At 36.4% G+C, this 17,776-nt stretch overlaps 1 protein-coding gene and 1 long non-coding RNA gene across 4 annotated transcripts in view; one reads left to right on the top strand and one right to left on the bottom strand.

Moving 5' to 3' along the window:
- The first annotated feature begins 2,125 nt into the window (after positions 1–2,125).
- The window catches only part of LOC127861437 (protein Hook homolog 3-like), a 75,894-nt gene continuing 60,243 nt past the window's right edge, over positions 2,126–17,776 (top strand). For all 3 annotated transcript variants that reach the window (XM_052399910.1, XM_052399909.1, XM_052399911.1), the window contains exons 1-4: positions 2,126–2,206; positions 3,398–3,521; positions 7,891–7,942; positions 8,279–8,293. In XM_052399910.1, coding sequence (XP_052255870.1) covers positions 2,184–2,206; positions 3,398–3,521; positions 7,891–7,942; positions 8,279–8,293 — 214 coding nt within the window. In that variant the 5' untranslated portion in view covers positions 2,126–2,183. The remainder of the gene's footprint in view (positions 2,207–3,397; positions 3,522–7,890; positions 7,943–8,278; positions 8,294–17,776) is intronic.
- Positions 14,113–16,264, bottom strand: LOC127861461 (uncharacterized). The gene is made up of 3 exons (XR_008040230.1): positions 16,088–16,264; positions 15,418–15,532; positions 14,113–14,799 (listed from the first exon to the last, which is right to left on the bottom strand). It is a non-coding gene; the product is annotated as an uncharacterized LOC127861461 (long non-coding RNA).

The following is a 17,776-nucleotide window of genomic DNA, read 5'->3' on the forward strand; positions in this document are numbered from 1 at the left end:
AGCTATGGATCCCGGGTTCAAGCCTGTGTCTTAGCTCTTGCCCAGTAAGGGAAGGATCCCGGTTGCAAACCTCAGTCTGAGCGTTCGCACCGAAAGCTACGGGTTCACACAGGGACTCGAACCAAACAGCCGTCGCTAACATACCATACTGAGCACCCGCCTACTAAGCGACCGGCTGCGGAAATGAGCTTCGTAAGCAACATTTCCCGCTTTCGAGTCCGGAAATGAGAGCTAGCCTCGCAAGCTATGGGTGTTCGGGTTCTAGCGCCGGTCTGAGCACTAGCCCTGTAAGCTATAAATCCCGCATTTTTCGGGTCCGGCGATAAGACTACGACTTTGATCAGGGTCCGTTCGCTTAAATGGTAAGTACTTAAACAGGGATTTTAGCCCGGGGGCATAGCATACAGGGTGAGTGCTCAAGCAGGGCATCCAAGCCGGGATCCGTTACGTAGGGTGCGAATGCTCAGACTGGAATCCAAGTCGCTTACAGGGAAAGTCCTTAGACTGGGGCTAAAACCCAAAGACCCATCGTTTAAAAAGGGAGGTATCAGACCTGGATTCCCAACCGGAATCCGTCGCTTATGTGCCTAGTTTTCACAACAGGGTTCGAGCCCTGAACCAAGTCGCTAACTTGGCGATCGCTCAGATAGGGGCTCAAATCTGAAATCCATGACTTACATGGCAAGTGCTCAGATAGGGCTCGAATGGGGGATCCATAGCTAACAGGGATAGTGCTCGAACCCGAGCACCTAGTAAAATAAGGGGTACTAATTGTGATAAAACGGTAAAGATGAAACGCCCGATATTATTGGTTAAACTTAAATTAGTGGTTTCAACATAGTTAGTTGGTCCCACAAGTTATTTAGTTGAGGCAAAAACTAATAAGTTGTGGGAACAAGTTATGAAGTTGTCGCCACAAGTTTCTGAGCTGAGGCCTCAACTTAATAAATAAGTTGTTCCCACAAGTTATTTAGTTGAAGGAATAACTTAATAAGTTAAATGAACAAATTACTAGGTTGAGGTCACAATTTAATAAGTTTTGGGAGCAAGTTATGAAGTTGTGGCCACAAGTTACTAAGCTGAGGTCTCAACTTAAACAGTTGTGGGGACAACGTACGTAGTTGTTTCCACAAGTTATTTTAAAAATTGTTTCCACAAGTTATTAAGTTGAAGCCACAACTTATGATGTTGTTCCCTCAACTTTATTAGTCGTTCCCACAAGTTACTAAGTTGAGGCCACACTATAAATAACGAATTGCGGTTGTCACCTCTGTTCCACCGTGTAAAACAGAAAAAAATGCATTGCTTTGCTATATCTAACGGACAACAGTAGAAAAATTTATTCTATTGAAACAAAATCTATTACAATAAGCTGTCCAATTTGCCGAAACATCACATAAATGCAAGTCTAAATGACGAAGATACATTTTACAGCAGATTTATTAACTTAACGTCAAATTAGTTCCATACGAACATGGTCTATCATGCGACACTTTTAAAAATGTTTAAAATAATCTTTATTTGACTTTGTGCAAGAAATGTTTAACTAAAATAGGTCTCCTGAAAACTTGTGTTTTTGTAGGTTCGACATTTTAAATTGAGACCATCGATATGCTTTAATGTTCAATGGGAATTCCCCCATTTCTCAATTCACTTTGTATTCCGTATTTACATGCTTTAAATACTGAACGTCTGTGTTTATGAAATTCTTAAGCTCGTTCGTCGTTATTATTGGCCATATTTTGATTTTGAAAATATGTGTTATAATTGCACAAGATTATTGGTAAATGTTTCTTGCCGGCTTTTCTGGTTTGCTTCTTATGGGGGGGGGGAAGGTTTTCACAAATTGAGACTCATATAGTGATCAATTTATCATCATATTCTATTGAAGGGAAAGATGTAGAGCGAAAATAGAAGTGTGTCTGTTTATTTTAAATTATAACTTACAGGAAACAATTAAGATTCTTGTTAATAATTGCATTATGGTTTATTGTAAACTGTATTATTATATTTGTTTACAACATATCTGTTTCCAGGCACTAATTATACATGTATCTTTCCTAGCAGCTTCAAGAAAAGGTTTTTATATGTTTTGAGGTTTTATTTATGTGTCTTTTCAGCTTGAGACATTTAACTTGGATGTACCACACAGCACCCCGGATGATCTCAGTAATGGCATTGCCATGGCAAAAGTGTTACACCAAATGTAGGTGGACATTTAAGTCATCCGTTTCATACACATATAAATAATATCAACAAGAAACTTAAATCTACATGTATTATTATTTAATAACTTTTGAACAAAAAAAACACATATTTACATTTCATTTGTACATGTAGATGGATATTGCTGTTTCTTCTTGATAATTACACATGTACACCACAGAATATTCCAAAAAATTAATTTGTCTGCCCACCTTCACTATTTGGTGACTCAACACTTGTTTGAACATATGATGTTCTATTCTTTTGTAAATTTGATTTATTTTGATACAAAAAGGTAAATTTGTTATAATACATTAGTTTCTTTTGTTTATTTCAATTTGTATATGTTATTTGTATATTTCAAACAAGGCAGTCAACGAGATTTCTAGAATTTTATATAACCAGGAAATATATGAGTCATGATCTGAGAAAACCATGCATGTGCATAGTGCCACCTCAGATTAGCCTGTTCAGTCCCAACAAGCTAATGAGGCACTGAACTTTCTGCTTTTATGGTAGATGAAGAAAGTGTCATACCTTATTTTCCTGTGCAGACTGCACAGGTTAATCTGGAATGACACATAAAACTTATGCAATTAGCCACATTTTGCTAGAGCAAGGTATAATCAATCAATATAATGGCAAGAATCTCTAATTGGTTTTGGACAGGCAGCTGATCTAATCATTTGTTTTTTATTCGATATTTAATCAAAGGTCAACACCAAGGCCCCTGTTGTGCACAATATTATAAATTGATGAAAGGGTACACCCTATATGTACATGTATGATGGTGGTGCGATGCAGCGCCACTCTTTTAAGTCCTGGAAAGAACACTAAACTCTAGTTACATTCTTACTCATAAAACGAGTTATATGAATTTTGTTTTTTCTTTTAGCACTTTTATTGCATCAAACATGACACAAAGCAACATATAAATATTACAATACATGACACATAGCAACATATAAATATTACAATACATGACACATAGCAACATATAAATATTACAATACATGGCACATAGCAACATATAAATATTACAATACATGACAAATAGCAACATATAAATATTACAATACATGACACATAGCAACATATAAATATTACAATACATGACACATAGCAACATATAAATATTACAATACATGCATGATATCCATGGTTCTACTTTGAATGGATTTCCCGTTCTCAGTGCCCCAGACTATTTCAACGAATCCTGGCTCAGTAAAATCAAGGCAGAGGACGTCACTAACTGGCGGCTTAAAGTGAGCAACTTGAAAAAGGTGCTAAAAGGCATCCTGGAGTACAATATAGAGGTAGGTCTGCAGATTTAGAGGCATTAGCCTCTGTCTGGGAAAACTGGGCTTAATGCATGTGCGTAAAGTGTGACCTCAGATTGGCGAGTGCAATTGGCAGGGGCTAATCAGGGACAATTTAAACTGGATTTTTGTTTAGAAGAGACTTTCTATAAATGACAATTCCATAAAAGCTGAAAGGGTGGACCCTGATTAGCTTTTAAGGACTGCTTATGCCAATTTGGGTTGACACTTTTCACACATGAATTAAGCCTAGATTTCCCATAAATGTGGCTCCTATTTTTAGCTCACCTGAGCACAAGTGCTCATGGTGAGCTTTTGTGATCGCCTTTTGCCCGTCGTCCTTCATGCGTTGTCCGTCATGCGTTGTCCGTTGTGCGACGTCAACATTTGCCTTGTTCACTCTCTAGAGGATACATTTATTGTCCAATCTTCATGAAATTTGGTCAGAAGATTGATGTCAATGATATCTTGGATGAGTTCAAAAATGGTTACATTTGCTTGAAAAACATGGCTGCCAAGGGGCGGGGCATTTTTCCTTATATGGCTATAGTAAAATCTTGTTAACACTCTAGAGGCCACATTTATTGTCTGATCTTCATGAAACTTGGTCAGAAGATTCATCCCAATAATGTCTTGGACGAATTCCAAAATGATGCCGGTTGGTTGAAAAACATGGCCGCCAGGGGGAGGGGCATTTTTCCTTATATGGCTATATATTTGATGAGTTCAAAAATGGTAACCTTTGCTTGAAAAACATGGCTGCCAAGGGACGGGGTATTTTTTCTTATATGGCTATAGTAAAATCTTGTTAACACTCTAGAGGCCACATTTATTGTCCAATCTTAACTTGGTCAGAAGATTCATCCCAAAAATATCTTGGACGAGTTCGAAAATGATGCGGGTTGGTTGAAAAACATGGCCGCAAGGGGCTGGGCATATTTCCTTATATGGCTATAGTAAAACCTTGTTAACACTCTAGAGGCCACATTTATTTCCAATCTTGATGAAATATGGTCAGAAGATTTGTCTTAATGATATCTTGGATGAGTTCGAAAATGGTTATGTTTGCTTGAATCACATGGCCGCCAAGTGGCGGGGCATTTTTCCTTATATGGCTATATAAGGCTATAGTAAAATCTTGTTAACATTCTAGAGGCCACATTTATTGTCTGATCTTCATGAAACTCGGTCAGAAGATTCATCCCAATAACATCTTGAATGAGTTCAAAAATGATGCCGGTTGGTTGAAAAACATGGCCACCACAGGGGCGGGGCTATTTTCCTTATTTGGCTTTAGTAAAACCTTGTTAACACTTTTGAGGTCACATTTATTTTCCGATCATCATAAAACTTGGTCAGAAGATTTGTCCCAATGATATCTTGGATGAGTTCGAAAATGGTTTTGGTTGCTTTAAAAACATGGCCAGCAGGGGCGGGGCATTTTTATCCCCACGCTTTTTGAAAAAAAGGTGGGGATATTGTGGTTATCTCCGCCGTCCGTCCGTCCGTCCGTCGGTCCGTCTGTCCGTCCGTCCTGGCCACTATCTCCTCCTACACTAAAAGCACTAGAACCTTGAAACTTACACACATGGTAGCTATGAGGATATGTGCGACCCTGCACTATTTGGAATTTTGATCTGACCCCTGGGTCAAAAGTTATAGCGGTTGGGGTGGGGCCGCGTCAGAAATTATCACTCATTTTTTTAGGTTATTTTACATTTACTACTTTATTTCTACACCGATTCACTTCAAATTGATACTGGACCTCTCTTATGACAATACGGTCAATCTCAACCATGCATGGCCCCATTCCCAACCCTGGGGCGCCCCGCCCACATAGGCCACACCCACCAAAAATTTCCATTTACTATAATTTTTTCATTTCTACACGGATTCACTTCAAATTGATACTGAACTTTTGTTATGACATTAGGGTCAATCTCAACTATGCATGGCCCCAATCCCAACCCTGGGGCGCCCGCCCACATAGGCCACACCCACCAAAAAATTGCCTTTACTATAATTTTTTCATTTCTACACGGATTCACTTCAAATTGATACTGAACTTCTCTTATGACATTAGGGTCAATCTCAACTATGCATGGCCCCATAACCAACCCTGGGGCCCCGCCCACATAGACCACACCCACCCAAAATTGCCTTTACTATAATTTCTTCATTTCTACACCGATTCACTTCAAATTGATATTGAACTTCTCTTATGACAATACAGTCAATCTCAACTATGCATGGCCCCATTACCAACCCTGGGGCGCCCCGCCCACATAGACCACACCCACCCAAAATTGCCTTTTACTATAATTTCTTCATTTCTACACCGATTCACTTCAAATTGATACTGAACCTCTCTTATGACAATACGGTCAATCTCAACTATGCATGGCCCCATTACCAACCCTGGGGCCCCGCCCACATAGACCACACCCGCCCAAAATTGCCTTTTACTATAATTTCTTCATTTCTACACCGATTCACTTTAAATTGATACTGAACTTCTCTTATGACAATACGGTCAATCTCAACTATGGCACAATTACCAACCCTGGGGCGCCCTGCCCACATATGTCACACCCACCCAAAATTGCCTTTTACTATAACTTCTTCATTTCTACACCAATTCACTTCTAATTGATGATGAACTTCTCTTATGACAATACGGTCAATCTCAGCTATGCATGGCCCCATTACCAACCCTGGGGCACACCTAGGTCAAACATTCGGCGTGGGGATACGCGTCGGCCTCTGCCGCGCCATTTCTAGTTCCTTATATGGCTATAGTAAAACCTTGTTAACACGCTAGAGGCCACATTTTCTGTCCGATCTTCATGAAACTTGGTCAGAAGATTCATCCCCAGGGATCATATTTTTTTGGTTTTGTCGGTCCTAGACCGATTGGGGTCATGAAAGACCGATTGAAAATCCTAAACAGTCGGTCCGATTCTGTCCTGACATTCGTAAAAAATGATGTATAGTCTACAAGTTCACAATAAAATTCGCAATTCAAGCTCTGACTGGCTAAACTTACCATCGCTTATCCCTTTATTGCCCCCAAATTAAGAGCTCGCTTCTGGTACTCGAGTGTTGTTTTTGACACCTTATCGGCGATTAATCAACAATTATTGATTTTATTAGGCATTCACACCACAGAGTTTTTATGATAGAGGTTTCTAATTGCAGATGTATCATACAGAAATAAACGCCAATAAAACCTGTCAAAACACCGATTTTGTACATCAAACAAATTGGATGCTGACCAATACGCATTGATGTTTCACAAAAATTAACTTTCGTTTTTGACTGATTGTCAGAAAATAATTTGTAACATATTGCATCAATCTAAATTTAGAGTTAATTGACGATTGGTTGAATAAGAAAAGTGCTAAAAAAATGCGCTCACATCGCGTCACGCGATTTACATATGTTCAATGGGATATCCCTGTACCGATTGGATGTCAAATCGAGGCATACGGGGAAACCCCACAATTCAGTTTATGGAGTCTGTTTACTTCCGGAAAATAATGAACGCCGTTTCACGAATTTCTGAAACACATGTTTCTTCAAAATTTGGCAGAAAATTAGAGATTTTGTAAGTAATAAAGAAAAGGTGGAATGTCGTTTTAGGTGTCCTGCTTTTTGGTCAAATTTCCGGACAATTGTTTATGGAATGTCTCGATTTGGAACTTAAAAATTCTAGAATGTACTGTATGGATTTCGGTTGTAATTTTTCGAATACTTTTTCAACCCATTTTAAATCCAGACCGATTGATGTTGTGGGAAAATATGATCCCTGTTCATCCCGATAATATCTTGGATGAGTTCAAAAATGATACCGGTTGGTTGAAAAACATGGCTGCCAGGGGGCGGGGCATTTTTCCTTGTATGGCTATAGTAAAACCTTGTAAACACTCTAGAGGCCACATTTATTTTTTGATCTTCATGAAACTTGGTCAGAAGATTTGTCCCAATAATATCTTGTTTTCTCAGGTGAGCGACTTTGGGCCTTTCAGGCCCTCTTGTTTAGAAATATCTTGCCTCATCATTGATATTCCACTCTCTGTTTCTGTCCTCAGAGCAACGGTTTAGACGTGGGGTGCATTGTTTCAATCTTGGCTGATAAATGAATTGATTAATCTTTTAAGTTTGAATAATTAAAGGATTGGAGTGAATTACAATTAACCCATCGCCGTCATCTCAAATGATGAAAATTAGAAACACTGTATCTCATGTCATCAAAGATGGATAAGTTCTTTAATTTTGAAGATATTAAGTAGCAGCTTTGGAAATATGACTTTGGTACTGCACTGTATATACATAATTTGAGACTATTGTTTGAACTGTTTTCCAGGTTTTAGGCATTCAAATCCATGATTTCCAGATGCCAGATGTTAATGCTATTGGTGAGTTGTCAGAGGCAATGTGTACTTTGATGTACAGTCTATATCCCGTACTTCTCCTTACTGATTTCATAAGATTTTTACTTTGCATTTCAAGTAAAAGGTAAACAACTATGTTAATAATATGTTTAATTTGTATTGTCTGATTCTAAATGTCAATAACAATTTATTTTGTTCGGTAAAACGTTTTTTTCTTGACAGTATTTTTTTGTAATTGTGACAATGTCATACCAGTTCGTGCTTATGTTTACAATATGGTATAATTTATTGTGTCACGTCCATACTATTGTGTGCGAATGTCCACATGATATACTTAATGAGATTGTGTGCTGTAAACAGGTCATCTAACTACGGGTAAGATAAAACAAAGGTCTAATTTCTTTCTACATCTGCTTGTACATCTGCTTTTAAGTGCAATCTCCTTTTGCACCTCAATAGTAAGTTAAATGTGTTTTTGAGTCATTAAATTTCATCAAAACATGCTGTTTTATAAATTTACATACATTGTTTGCTGTTGAGAATTCTTACACGGCACGTGCCAAATTTCATATAGACAAAGCAGAAATTCGTCTTTGGGTTATTCTTAAATAATTATGGGTGGAGCTTATACATTGAAAGCACGCGCTGAAACTAAACAAAACATGCCGATACATTTTCCACCAGCGTAATAATCCGGTATTTTATTAATGAAAGTATTGAGGGCGAAGATCTGATCCACAGAACAGCGGAAAGTTATTTTTATGGGCGGAACTTTGCATAAAATAGTACACATGAAAAATTATATACATTGTATAAATCTTTAGTAAAAACCGTGTTAGAATCAAAATAATTTGTGTACATTATAATTTATAGTTTGTTGTCGAATAACCCACGGCCAGAAGTTAAGATGCCTGGTTTCAAATCACTCGCTCTTCACTCATGATTTAATCCCTACGCATTTAAACTTCCGACCGTGGGTTATTCAACAACAAACTTTAATGTACGTGAAGTATTTCTTAAATATTAACCTCACAAATAACATATTTTTATTTGTTTTTAAGACGTCTGAGCATTTTTGTCTGGTGTCTGTTTTGTTTCCTCTGTCTTAAACTTACTGCCCTTCATCACTCTTGGGGCCTCATTTTCTTTTTATAAAATCTTAATTAAACTTGGTCAAAATGTTTATCTTAACTATATTCGAATTTGAATCTGGGTCACTTGCATCCAAAAATTAAGTCACAATGTCATATCTTAGGAAAACATTGTTACCACTCTGGAAGCCATCTTTACGTCTCAATCTTGACGAAACTCATTTGGAATTTTTAACTTGTCAATATTTTGGCTGAGTTTGACTTTGGGTCACTTGGTCCAAAAGGCTCTATTTCCTCAGGCCAAATCTTAGAAAAACCTTGTTAACACTGAGTAGGCCACATGTATTACTCCATCTTTATGAAATGTTTATAATGACAATATCCAAGACCAAGTTTGAATCTAGGTTACATGCATTCAAAAACGAGGTCACTTGCTCATATCTTTAAAAAAAACATTGTTACCACTCTTGCAGCAACATGGGTGACTAAATATTGTTTAAACTCTATCAGAATTACATGTATCTTGGTGATTTTTTTGCAAATTTTTATTCTGGGTCGCATGTATTAAAAATTAGCTCATTAGGTCGAAATTTAATGTTTAAAATTTTACCATTCTAGAAGCATACATATGAAACTTGATGAATCCTTGACAGAATTTTTTATCTTGACAATATCAAGGGCATGTTTAAATCACTAGGGCCAAGTTAGGTAAAAAACTAGATCACCAGGTCAAGTCTTCAATTATTGTTGCATCATAAACTCAGGTGAGCACTATTGGGCTGTCCTGGCACTCTTGTCTATGAATGCACTTGGTGTGTTTTATGAATTGTTATAGTGCATTGTTTTTATTCAAAGTAGAACTTCAAGGCATATGGACATGTTGAACTTGAATTTATTCAACAATATTCTGAACTAAGCACTCATGTTCTATACAAGGTTTCTGTATACATTGTATATAGATGTAGTTTGGGACTGTTTACTATGTTCACAGGGGGTATATGGCTGTTATAAGAGTTGATTCTGCATTATTTTTGCTTATTTCTTTCCTTTTCTCCCAAACAACATATATAATAAATGATAATGCAAATTTCAATCTTATTTGCTGGTTGTTTTGAAAAACAAACATAAGCGCAGTATCATTGATAACATAGCGCAATCACAATGATAAAATAGTGCAATAACATTGATAACATAGCGCAATCACATTGATAACATTCAAGCTGTTTTCTGAAATATTTTATGGATCACTCCCTTTTATAGCTTATGTCCCAAGCACAAGTCATCATACATACACATGTAACTGCACATGCAAAGGCCTGCTTTCCATAACCACCTATTCTCAGAATGGCACACCTTGAAATGTGATTACCAGGGATGAACCAAAATCTGCAAGTACTTATAAACTTGCTCTGGAAAAACTGGGGCTATTGCATAACGGTAGTGTTGTCCCAGATAATCATGTGCAGTCCCCACAGGCTAATTACGTAAGACATTTTATTTTTGTATGGAATTTTTCTTTTAAAGAAATTATCTTGTTCACATAAATCCACTCTAGCAGACTTTACACACAGACTTAAACCCTGTTTTTTCTCAGGCTGTGGCTAATTAAAGTAAACTACTTGAGTTGCATTCAAGAATACTTAAAAAAGGTGCCTTCACCTAAGCCCAAGTCTGCAACATATACAGGTGAAATAATATTGTTGCTATCAGCACTCAACCATACCTTTGCATGTGATATTTTGATGCAATGTGTCATTATGCTCACAAACAAATATCTACACACAATGAACATAATGTAGCATTTCTACTTTTTCATAAGGTCTAGTTACAAATTCTATGACATTGGATGTTTTTTAGGTGCTTTAAAAAAGAATGTTTAAATAATAGTTGTGTAGCTAGATTTATTATTTCTGTAATTCCACTTTTTTGGAGCTATTTTAAAATGATAGTTTGCCAGTCAGTAAATGTGTCCATGTAAAGGAACCCTATCAAATTGCTGATTAACATTTTGTTAAAGAAATTATCTGTTTAAGAGCAATTGGTGGGATTTTAGAAAACTCTAAAACATTTGCAACTAGAAATGGCGCGGCAGAGGCCGACGCGTATCCCCATGCCGAATGTTTGACCTAGGTGTGCCCCAGGGTTGGTAATGGGGCCATGCATAGCTGAGATAGACCGTATTGTCATAAGAGAAGTTCATCATCAATTAGAAGTGAATTGGTGTAGAAATGAAGAAATTATAGTAAAAGGCAATTTTGGGTGGGTGTGGTCTATGTGGGCGGGGTGCCCCAGGGTTGGTAATGGGGCCATGCATAGTTGAGATTGACTGTATTGTCATAAGAGAAGTTCAATATCAATTTGAAGTGAATCGGTGTAGAAATGAAGAAATTATAGTAAAGGCAATTTTGGGTGGGTGTGGTCTATGTGGGCGGGGCCCCAGGGTTGGTTATGGGGCCATGCATAGTTGAGATTGACCCTAATGTCATAAGAGAAGTTCAGTATCAATTTGAAGTGAATCCGTGTAGAAATGAATAAATTATAGTAAATGGAATTTTTTGGTGGGTGTGGCCTATGTGGGCGGGCGCCCCAGGGTTGGGATTGGGGCCATGCATAGTTGAGATTGACCCTAATGTCATAACAAAAGTTCAGTATCAATTTGAAGTGAATCCGTGTAGAAATGAAAAAATTATAGTAAATGGAAATTTTTGGTGGGTGTGGCCTATGTGGGCGGGGCGCCCCAGGGTTGGGAATGGGGCCATGCATGGTTGAGATTGACCGTATTGTCATAAGAGAGGTCCAGTATCAATTTGAAGTGAATCGGTGTAGAAATAAAGAAGTAAATGTAAAATAACCTAAAAAAATGAGTGATAATTTCTGACGCGGCCCCACCCCAACCACTATAACTTTTGACCCAGGGGTCAGATCAAAATTCCAAATAGTGCAGGGTCGCACATATGCTCATAGCTACCATGTGTGTAAGTTTCAAGGTTCTAGTGCTTTTAGTGTAGGAGGAGATAGTGGCCAGGACGGACGGACAGACAGACAGACAGACGGACGGACGGACGGCAGAGATAACCACAATATCCCCACCTTTTTTTTAAAAAGCGTGGGGATAACTATGGTATAATTGCAAAATGTTGTTCTGTTCACATTGCTGACAACATGTGAATACATTGCATGCATTAACCACTTGAGCCTGTATAGTAAATGCTGTAATTGTCAAGTGGTTATGGCACTGGACTTTTGATCAAGAGAATTCAGGTTACCATTCATCTGTAGGAAGCGTCTAAGTTTTTCGTAAATCTGTTTTTCTACCATTGTGTCATGGCTGGAGGGTGGCTTGGCAAGGATGGTGCCATGTCATATAGGAAGTTTCCAGTCAATAACTAAATTTTGCTTAGACCTATCTTGATGAAAATTGGATCCAGCAAGCTTGCAAGGAGACCTAACTAGGGCTTGTATATGGTTTATGTCAGGTCTTCATTTATATATATGGGCCGTGCTCTGTGAAAAGAGGGTTTAATGCATGTGCGTAAAGTGTCGTCTCATATTAGCCTGTGCAGTCTGCACAGGCTGATCAGGGACAACACTTTCCGCTTTAATAATATTTTTCGTTTCCAGAAAGTCTCTTCTTTACAAAAATCAAGTGTGTACAGAAAGTGTTGTCCCTGATTAGCCTGTGTGGACTGTACAGGCTTATCTGGGACGACACTTTACGCACATGCATGAAACCCCCTTTTAACAGAGCACTGCCCATACATGTATATATTTTAAAGAGCATTTTAAACTTTAGTTCCTATAGTTAACTTTGTCAAATTGAGATATTGAACGGCATATTTCAAAATATCCAAATTTCTGTTGATTTAAGCAACTCAATTTTTTCCTGATATGCAATCACACCTGTGATCACATGTAGCTACATGTATTCCTGGGTCAGGACAGACCTTCTGCAGTAATAAGTCTGCTTTAATATTGATTTTCTATTTCCACATCCTCTGTGACAGGTGTGAAGACAAGAAATCAGCAAGAACTGTAGAAGGCTTATGTCTGAGCATATTGGATACTTGTGTAACAAGTTTATAGTTCTCTGGCATAAATTGTCATCATAAAATATTATTTGTTTAATGGATATTGATAAGTCTCAGATATTGGTGATTAATTGTCAAGCATACAATATCTTGTGAAATAAGAAATAGATGAAACACTTAAGAGGATAATATTCTTGGCATATGAAAGTTTGCAAGTTTTTACTGTAATGTAGGTATATAATTGTGTCCTTTTTTATTGGAAAAATAAAGTATTGAACTTGTATCCCATGGTCTTATGCCATTAAGTGGCTGTTTTTGTCCAGTCTGCTAAACCAATAATAAACTATTGATATCTTTGATCTAAAATGTATTTTACTGATGTAAAATGTATTTTACTTTTAAAGTTATAATATTTTTGGTTATCTGTGATTAACTGTTGAAATTACACTACAAGTTGTTCATTGTTTTTTTGCTAATTTAATACCAGTAGTATTTTTGGTTATCTGTGATTACCCGGGTGTACTTTGTCCAGGGTTTTCCATGGAAATCCATGGAAAATATGAGGCTGGAGTATTCGGACTAAGTTTCCAGCCTTTTCCAGCGTCAATATTAAAAAAAAAAGGGTGGAAAATTGTCCATGGTATGTGGAAATAGCCTGGAATAGTTTCCATGGTTTTCCAGGCTCCCTGGAATAATTACCATGGAACAATTTCCAGGGTTTTCCAGCCAGCATGGAATAAATACCGTCCGAATACTCCATGTAATCTGGAAAACCATGGAAAACCATGGATTTTTTTCCAGGGTTTTCCAGATTACATGGAGTATTCGGACGGTATTTTTTCCATGCTGGCTGGAAAATCCTGGAAAATGTTCCAGGGTTTTTCCTTGTTTAATATTCCATGGATGCCTGGTATAACATGGAAAATTGTCCAGCGTTTACCATGGTCACTGAATAGAAAAAGAAACTTCTGGTCTAAAAACAATATTCATGTATTAAATGAATACAATACTCACAGCTTAAATAAATCATAATTTAAGGTTAGATTAAAACAAAACAAAAAATCAACATAATGCCTTAGTTTCTTCGATGTATTATTTTGTTCACAATTCATCAAAATATAACATCAGATTACAAATTGTGTTACATTTATTTAACAAATTATTCAGATCAAACAAGTGTTGTTTAATACATGCTTACAAAGCCTCTAGGTCCATTATCATAAATCAGGCCCTTACATAACAGAACAGGCGCTACTTTAAAAGTTAAAAAGTATAATGCAACCTTAACAACATGTATTTAAAGTAACAAAATACAAGCAAGTCAAGTAATATACAGTAACAATTCACGAACCCTGTACAAACGATATACAAGAAACAAATGAAAAAATTTAAGTTATTTTAGCTACTTCATGTTTGTCACAATATATGTAGCTGCCCATGAGCACAAGGATACTATTTTTCTCAGCTACTTTCACTTTAATGCAATTTAGGTGCTCAATTTCATTAAAATACTTATATATAATTTTATTGTTCAAAGAAATTCAGAACATAATGCATGTACATGTATTACTTTCCAAATGACAGTTTAAAATATAATTGCAAGTCTAAAACTTGTGTAGGCAGCTTAGTAAATTATAAGTACCCAGGTGGGATAAAATTACAGTTTTTAAAAACTTTTTTGTTAATTAGTTGGGCTTCAGTAGGTCGTGGATCTTTTATAGAACTAGTACTGCTGTTATACTGTACGGCTCCTGCATGATCTCTGAAAGAAAAACAAAGCAAACAATATTACAAGAAAGTCACAAGTTTTTACATTCATCTGTAAAAGTAAATGTGCAGCAATCATATGATTGAATATCTATACTTCAATGCTCATTCATATTTTAATCTATTTTAGATATTTCATATCACTGCTCAATTCGGTACATCTGGCTTTTTTGTATTTGAGCGAACATTTACGATCCTAAGTAGTTAGCAATTATTTCTTTTCCATTTACTGAAATTTATTCTCTTAAAGTTTGCAAGCGGGCTTTAATCTACTTGCAAACAGGCAACCACACAGGAAAACTGAGACTTTCAAGTGAATAAATTGGTGATTTAACTTATATTTTTATATGACTCTGTTTTATTTTGAAATTTATATTGTTGTTTTCTTAAATGCCCCAAAACGGGGTACACTAGCATGTATCTGGAAACTCAAACATATATAGGAATTTTATATTCAGATATTGCTATATGAAAGTTATGCTAATTTGCTAATTCATATAAAAATAACCTGTAATTGAAACTAGACCAAAATATTGGATACCAAAAAGACAAAATACTTTCAGGTGGTTAACACTAAATTACTTATATGAGCCTGGGGCATAACAATATTTACCATGAATTTGTGGCCATGTTAGTCCTCTTGGTAAATGCGCCAAAAGTCTGAGCCGCTTTGCTGTCTTGGGTTATTTCCCTGCCAAACTCTGCAGTATCTTCCATCAACTGGTCAGCTACAGTTAAAGCACATAATGAAAATGTATATAGAAAATAATTCAAGTATTGTTTTAAATATTTAGTAAAATGGTCTTTAAATAATAACTTACAATGAAGTTAATACATCACAAAGCATAGCATAACAAACTTTGAAGGTATGATTAGTACAAATTTATTATTGCTATAATTAGAATGATGTGTAATTCTATTGGTATGAAAATGCACAGTGAAACCTAAAAAACAATGCTATTACCGTAGTTTAATTAATTTATTTATAAACATTAACAGCATTAATGAGCATTGAGTTCTCATCATGCACAGCACATAACTCCCTTAGCCTCAGTTCCCTAGCCATGCATTATAAACTTCCGATACTACATTCAAGCTTATTAATATCTCCACATAGGACTTCCTTTCTCAAGCGGAAATTAGTGAAAATGTGTGTGACAGCTGCTTTTAAACTTCTATATTTGCCATACTTTTACCTAAAATGTCACATAAAAAAGGTCTACAATGATGACATAAAAAGAATAAATTTAAAGGACTATTTAGAAATAATGAAAAGCACAAACCTTCAGTTGTTGTTCTATTCCTAGACAGACTTCTGAAACACTTGTATGCATCACTTTTTAACAACATTTCATGTCACTTTCCAAATGATATCCATACATTATTATTTTAAGAAATTCTTGTTAATGGAAAAACTCATTAACTGTACTGTTTGTGAACATTACATTAACTTCATTTTAACAACAAGTTTAACCTGCATTTTTCCTACAATACGCCTGCTCCAGAATTTCAATCTAACAGGTAAACTTTCTGTATTTGAACTCAGCCAATCAGAAAAGGCTGTGATATTTTATAACCAATAGATTAGCAGCAGACATATCTGACTCACACACAGGTTTATCAGATAGTTTGTTAATTGCAAACCTGGACTGTAGTTAAATATTGAGTGTGTATACACCTGGAACAGGGTTAAAAAATTTAAACTTGTAGACATTGCTTTGAAAGTTACTACTATTACTTCTACTACTAGTACTACTACTACTACTACTACTTCTGCAAAACTACTACTACTATTACAACAGCCACAACAACAACAACTACTACTACTACTACTACTACTACTACTTCTACTACTACTACTACTACTGCTTCTTCTACTTCTACTACTCCTACTACTACTACTACTTCTACTACTACTACTATTACTACTACTACTACTGCTGCTAATACTGCTACTACTACTGCTTCAACTACTACTACTACTACTACTACTACTACTACTACTACTACTACTACTACTACTACTGCTACTTCTACTTCTACTTCTACTACTACTACTACTACTTCTACTACTACTACTATTACTACTACTACTACTGCTGCTACTACTGCTACTACTACTGCTTCAACTACTACTACTACTACTGCTACTGTTGCTGCTACTGCTTATGCTGCTACTACTCCTGCTGCTGCTGCTGCTACTACTACTACTGCTACTGCTGCTGCTGCTGCTACTACTACAACTCCTGCTGCAGCGACTACTACTACAACTACTGCTGCTGCTGCTGCTGTTACTACTACTACTACTACTACTACCACTACTACTACTACTACTACTTCTACTACTTCTACTACTACTACTAGTACTTCAACTACTATTGCTACTACTACTACTGCTACTGATGCTGCTGATGCTGCTACTGCTACTACTGCTGCTGCTGCTACTTCTACTACTACTACTTCTACTACTACTACTGCTGCTGCTGCTAATGCTACTTCCTTAACTACTACTACTACTGCTGCTACTAGTATTGTTATTATTATTTATACTACTATTGCTACCATTACTGCTACTATTCCTGTAAATGCTAAAACAACAACACAATAATAACTGCTACTACTGCTACTGTCACTTAAATTTGCACCAATAGTATAATTATCAGTAGTTTAACTGCTTGTACAACTTATACAACAACCACTTTTACTTCTACTCCTACAACATATTCTAATGCCAGCCTCAGCATTACTACTTCTACCACTACTACTACTACTATAACTACTACTATTTCTGCCCAAACTATGCACATTGTTTTATGTTTTATACATATGTTGTGTAAATTGTTGAACTCTGATTTACTTTGAATAAAATGTGTTGCATTTTTATTCTCTTTTATTTTCTCCTCTTATAAAGTCTAAGTTTTTTCCAGGGTCAGCTGAAAATGTTAGAGTTTTTTCCATGCTTAAAAAATTCT

This window comes from Dreissena polymorpha, chromosome 16 (assembly GCF_020536995.1).
Source record: "Dreissena polymorpha isolate Duluth1 chromosome 16, UMN_Dpol_1.0, whole genome shotgun sequence".
Classification (NCBI taxonomy): Eukaryota; Metazoa; Mollusca; class Bivalvia; order Myida; family Dreissenidae; genus Dreissena; species Dreissena polymorpha.